Genomic DNA, 6,000 nt, shown 5'->3' on the forward strand with positions numbered 1-6,000 from the left:
GGCAGGGTTGGGTGGGGCCAGTCTGGTGTAGTGGTTAAGACTCTAATCTAGGAGAACCAGGTTTGATTCTCCACTCCTCCGCATGCAGCTGCTGGTGTGACCTTGGGTCGGTCACAGGTTCTCTCAGAGAGCAATCACAAGTTCTCTCAAGAGCAGCCCTTGAAAGAGTTCTCTCAGCCCAACTACCTCACAGGGTGTCTGTTGTGGTGAGAGGAAGGGAAAGGAGATTGTAAACCACCCTGAGGCTCTGAGTAAAGGATGGGGTATAAATCCAATTTCTTCTCCTCCTCCTTCTCCTCCTTCCCCCAGCAAGGCTTCTGATTGGCCATTGGAGATTTAGAGATCTGAGTGAAGGATGGGGTATAAATCCAATTTCTCCTCCTCCTCCTTCTCCTCCTTCCCCCAGCAAGGCTTCTGATTGGCCATTAGAGATTTGATTGGTTGTTAAAGTTGTCAGGTCCCCTTGTTGCTCTGGCGGGGGGAATTGGGGGGCAACCCGGGGGTGGGCAAGGATGTCACGTGATGCCCCCAGTGCAATGACATCACCTGGAAGTGACACCATCGTGTCGAGGAAGCTCTGGTATTTGAGGGAAACTCTATGGTTTTTCTCTCTCTCAAACCATACAGTTTGCTCAAATACCAAAGCGTACCCGTGTGATGTCCCTGACAAGATGACGTCACTTCCGGGTGAATATCATCATGTAGGAGATGTTGCGCGGTGATGTCCCTGTTCAGGGACAGGGTTTCGCCTGCCAGCCAGCTGGTCCATGGCAGGGAGAAGCCCCTCAAACATATTCCAGCCAGGGAAAGCTTCAGTCGGTAAACTGGATGGTAGGCAGCTACTCAAAAGGACGCAAAAGCCCTGACAGGAAATGAAGGGGGGAAAAGACCACCTTTTCCCATCTGCATGACAAATTTGAGATTCATTTGACTCCCGTGGCATTCAACACAGACTCAAGGAGATTGTATTTTTGAGCAGGAGATGGGAGACCTTTGAAAGAGGTCTCTTCTCATACTACAGTTCCCAGGGTTCCCTGAGCAGCACCCTTGACGGCTGAACAGATTACAACTGGTTCAAGTTTTGTGATGCAGCTAGTAAGGATGAGTCTATTGAAAGTCGGCATATGCAAATCCAGGGAGGAGAAGGCCAAGCCAAGTTGTGAGATTAGGGTTGTATCTGTGCAAGCAATTTAAACTGAGTTTAAACATGTTCAAAACTCATGGCGTCCCTCCAAGAGACTTGGGAACTGGTTTGTGAATCAGCTGCTTTCCCTGTAAGTCAGCTTGTTGTTGTTGTTCAGTCGCACAGTCGAGTCCGACTCTTCGCGACCCCATGGACCAGCTCCCACCAGGCCCTCCTGTCTTCCGCCATCCTCTGAAGTTGGCTCAATTTCATGTTCGTTGCATCTATGACACTGTCTAACCATCTCATCCTTTGCCGTCCCCGTCTTCTTTGACCTTCAATCTTTCCCAGCATCAGGGTCTTCTCCAGTGAGTGCTCCCTTCTCATTTGGTGGCCAAAGTATTTGAGCTTCAGTTTCATTATCTGGCCTTCCAGGGAACAGTCAGGGTTGATTTCTTTTAGGATTGACTGATTTGATCTTCTTGCAGTCCAAGGGACTCTCAAGAGTCTTCTCCAGCACCATAGTTCAAAAGAATCTATTCTTCGGCGCTCGGCCTTCCTTATAGTCCAACTCTTGCAGCCATACATGACTACTGGGAATACCATTGCTTTGACCATGCGGACATTTGTTGGCAGGGTGATGTCTCTACTTTTTATCATGCTGTTTAGGTTCGCCATTGCTTTCCTCCCAAGGAGCAGGTGTCTTTTAATTTCATGGCTGCTGTCACAGTCTGCAGTGATCTGGGATCCCAGGAATGTGAAGTCTGTCACTACTTCCACGACTTCCCCTTCTATTTGCCAAGGAGTGATGGGGCCGGATGCCATGATCTTAGTTTTTTTGATGTTGAGCTTGAAGCCCACTTTTGCGCTCTCCTCTTTTACCCTGAGCAAGAGGGTCTTTAGGTCCTCTTCACTTTCTGCCATTAGAGTGGTATCGTCTGCATATCTGAGGTTGTTGATCTTTTCCCCAGCAATCTTAATTCCCGCTTGTGATTCACCGCTCGTGACTTACCGCTTGTGACAGGTAAGTCAGCTTACCTGTCAGTTAAGTAGGCTCAGCAGTTCTATGACTTGAAATCCTTGGCCTAGCGAGACTCTGAGCTATGGGGTGCAGGCACTTCTTTGTGATGCTCTGTGGCACTCTGGTGTCTTGGTGTTGCTGTGATAAACGATTCTTGTCTTTGCAGCTGACCTCGCTCGAGAGCAGCCCAGAACTACGGCGGGTTGACTCTAGCAGGAAATCGAGAAACTTCAACAAGCAGCCCAGCACTGGGGATTATTATAAACATCTGGGCAACAGTAGCAGCGGAGAGCAGACGGGCAACAATCGCAGGATGGCGCACAGTGAGGAGGTGAGTCCCTGAGGGACACTGCTACTCGTTCTCTCTTGCCATTGGAACCATTCTTTGTGGTCATCTGGTAAGATGAGAAGTTATATGGCCACCTGTTTGTAGATGCCTTTGTATACAGGCAGCCCTGTGAAATAAACCGGTAATGTTCTTGCAAGTTGTGCATGGGGAACTGAGGCTGTATGGATGAAACAGAGCATCGTTTCATCCATAATATGGCAAATGGCAGCTTTGTGTTGCCTCCATTTGCCTCAGGGCTGTGCATGGAAGGGAGAGGGAATCGATCCCTTCGGCCTCCTCTCGCTTTCACAGTTTGAGACTGAACCCTCCCCTCTGCTATTAGAATTCTAAAGAAGAAAAAGTCCCATTTCTTCCTTTGAAATGCTAATTAAAAAAAAAAAAACAGGGAAAAGGCAAAACGGAGTGGACGTTAAAAACCCTTCTACTTTCCCTGCATGGCCCCTAGGCAAATTGAGGTAGCATGAACAAGAGGCATGATATCCATCTGGTCTGTTTGAGCCCTGAGAGAGAGCGGCTGGCCTGGGGCTGAAAGCAGGCCTATTTTTGCTGCTCAAGAGCAGCAGCTGTGCACCCCACCTCCCCAGCCCCTGATGGAAAATGTGCCCATACGTGCAGGGCAAAGAACACTTCTCCAGTCCCCTTTTGCACATTGTAAAGTTTAGCCTCTATCTCCTCCCAAAGAAAAACTTGCCAGCTGAGCTGTGGATTGCTCCTTCTCTTAGCTAAAAAGCTACACTATAATAGTAGGAGATCCTCAGGCCCGTCGCTACAGTGGGGCATCTCGGGGCTAGCCCCCCCCCAACTTACTGGCAAGGCCCCTCAACTTCCCATCCAGCCCAGGGCCCTTGAGCGGCAGCAGGTGCAGGGAAGGAGCCGGGTACTCCTGCACAGCTGTCTGCCATGAAGGGCCGGCTACGGTGGCCCCACTGAGCCAGACAGCACCTCTCTATTTCCCCCAGAAAGTCTGTTTGCCTTTAATTACATTGCCTTTAATTCGATTAACCAGTGCCCCCTAAGAAATTTAAATGCCCCCCGACTCAAAAATTCCTGGCTACAGGCCTGGTAGATCCTATGGGAATTCAGGTTCTGAGGCTCCTCCCTCCAGTGTTGGGGCGCAACTAAGACATTTGGGAAGGGGTGATCGTCCTGCCTACTTTTGTTTTTCCATTCCTCTCTCCCTAGGCTTCCCTTCTGTCCAACGAGAGCGTGCAGAATGGAGGCACCGCTGAGAACAAGCCTTCGGGAGAGGTTCCTCCTCCTCCTCCACCCCCACCACTCCCCGAGAGTGTCTGCTCCCCACCGCCACCCCCTCCACTGCCAATGGAGAGCCAGCCACCCTCTACCAGCCAGCGACGGTCGTCCTCCTCCACCGGAAGTGAGTTGGGACATGTGGTTCTTCAGTCTAAGGCTGTGGTCACGCGGCAAGCGTCCCGCGATCTGTCCCCGCTGTTGATTTGATCGGGGATATTTTTAAGCAGGTTCAGATGATCACACATCCCTTGCCCAACCACTTGCTTTGCGCGACAAGGCTCCAGGCATTGTCCAGACAGCCACACCGCCCAAGTTGCAAAAAAACGACCGGAAGAAGGACGTTCAGACGACCTAATCGCAATCATTGCGAGAGATGGCTGTCCAGATAGGCAAAATCGCGGATTCGTAGCACAAATATCCAGAATTGACTTGATTTTCCCGATGTCGGAAAACTCGCTAGGGAACCGGGAGGATTGTGCAAGTGAGCCCACTTTGGTGTGGGAGACAGATGTGGGCGTCTGATTAGCAGTTTTAAGTGTGAGAGGGAACAGCGGTGAAACCCGATCAAAATGACCGTGTGACCACAGCCTAAGAGCAGATCTATGCTGCAGACTTAACGGGCACTTTCGCCCATGCTGAATAATGCACTTTCAGTCCGCTTTCAATGCACTTTAACAATCATTTGCTAGTGGATTTTGCTGTTTTCACACAGTAAAGTTCAGTCACAAAGAGCATTGAAAGTGCATCGTTCAGCGCCTGTGAAAGTGCTTAAGCTGGTTTAATTATTGATTTCCTCTCCCTATAGAACTCCGAGGACTATAGTTGCAGATAGCTAAAAGAACATTCTCAGCATTCCTATCAAACTACAGTTTCCTGGATTCTTTAGGGTGGGGAAATGGGCAGGGCCAGGTGGGGCTTTTGCCCAGTAGGGCTTCCAATTGGCCTTTGGAGATTTGATTGGCTGGGCAGTTTTTTTAAAATCTTGCTTTGGTACCAGCTGTCACCACACCACGAGGATCTTCAACATGTGGCTGAAGGTAAGCTGCGGCAGCCATTTTGCGGCTGACACTGCCTCTTACAGAAATCATATTGTGGCAGGCATTTTCAGGTTGCACCCAACCACAGTGTGTCCGAATTCCAAATGTGCTGGTAGGCTCACAAAGGCTGAAGATCCTTGCTTTAGGAGATGTCCTAGCAAAACAATAAATCACCGTGTGTACATATACAATATAAGCAGATATTTATATATAATGCTTTTAGAAATCAGTTGTCAGCAAAGTTACAACTATAACATTATAGAATGGGATCTTAGGCTTGGCAGTACATATGAACACTACAGTATGTGGTATTTGGCTCAGACTGAGGGAAGCTGAGCCAAATATCACATACTGTAGACTCTGTCACATGAGAGCATATTAGGAGCTCCCCAGTCACCAGATTAAACGCAATAATGCACAAAAAACTGTATAAGAATTTAGATTGTGATATAATGCTTGCAGCACTTTATTCCATTGAAGATAAGAATACAGACAACAAACCTGAAGAAGGATTCGTAAACGGGCTTATACTAGAAATCCGTCATTTGTCTGAGAATATACTGTAGTGTTTCATATGTACTGCCAAGCCTAAGATCGCATTCTATAATGTTATAGTTGTAACTTTGCTGACAACTGATTTCTAAAAGCATTATATATAAATATCTGCTTATATTGTATATGTACACACGGTGATTTATTGTTTTGCTAGTTACTATACACCGTGGTCTTGTTTGTTGTAACATACCCTTAGGAGATGTCCTGACAGTTAACCTGCTGTAAAATGAATTAAGTTTGTAGTGTGGATATACCCTTAGTGTGATTCTCCCTAAGTCTTGGACTTTCCCTGTATAATCATTTTCTTTGTCAGGGTTACGCGAGGGAAAAGCAGAAGGGCAGAGTAGCCTCAGCAGAGATTTCTAAGCAAAAATGGCCAGCACCTCCCCGTTTTGATTTCAAGACTGAGTAACACACAGTTGTGTTTGGGGTTACACAAAGAGCAGATGTTCATTTCAATCCAGAATTGGAGCTGTGTCTGTTTTCACAATAACAAAACCACAACTGTTGCTCCAGGTTTCCAAATCTTTACTAGGTCCTGCAGGTTGAAGAGCCTGGGTGGTTTCCAAAGTTTTTGTTTACGTCTTGGGGTACCAAACTCCGAATTTTGGGGGGCTGATGTACACATCCCTTTCTGTAGAAGTGCAAAGGTTAGATTGCAGGA

The 6,000-nt window shown here is 47.8% G+C and overlaps 1 protein-coding gene across 1 annotated transcript in view; it reads left to right on the forward strand.

Annotated features, from left to right (window-relative positions):
- The window catches only part of ESPN (espin), a 140,119-nt gene that overhangs the window by 99,025 nt on the left and 35,094 nt on the right, over positions 1 to 6,000 (forward strand). Inside the window, exons 9-10 of the mRNA XM_015406261.1 lie at positions 2,311 to 2,475; positions 3,676 to 3,868. Coding sequence (XP_015261747.1) covers positions 2,311 to 2,475; positions 3,676 to 3,868 — 358 coding nt within the window. The remainder of the gene's footprint in view (positions 1 to 2,310; positions 2,476 to 3,675; positions 3,869 to 6,000) is intronic.

The sequence above is a fragment of the Gekko japonicus genome, unplaced genomic scaffold, assembly GCF_001447785.1.
Source record: "Gekko japonicus isolate JY-2015 unplaced genomic scaffold, Gekko_japonicus_V1.1 scaffold1383, whole genome shotgun sequence".
Classification (NCBI taxonomy): domain Eukaryota; kingdom Metazoa; phylum Chordata; class Lepidosauria; order Squamata; family Gekkonidae; genus Gekko; species Gekko japonicus.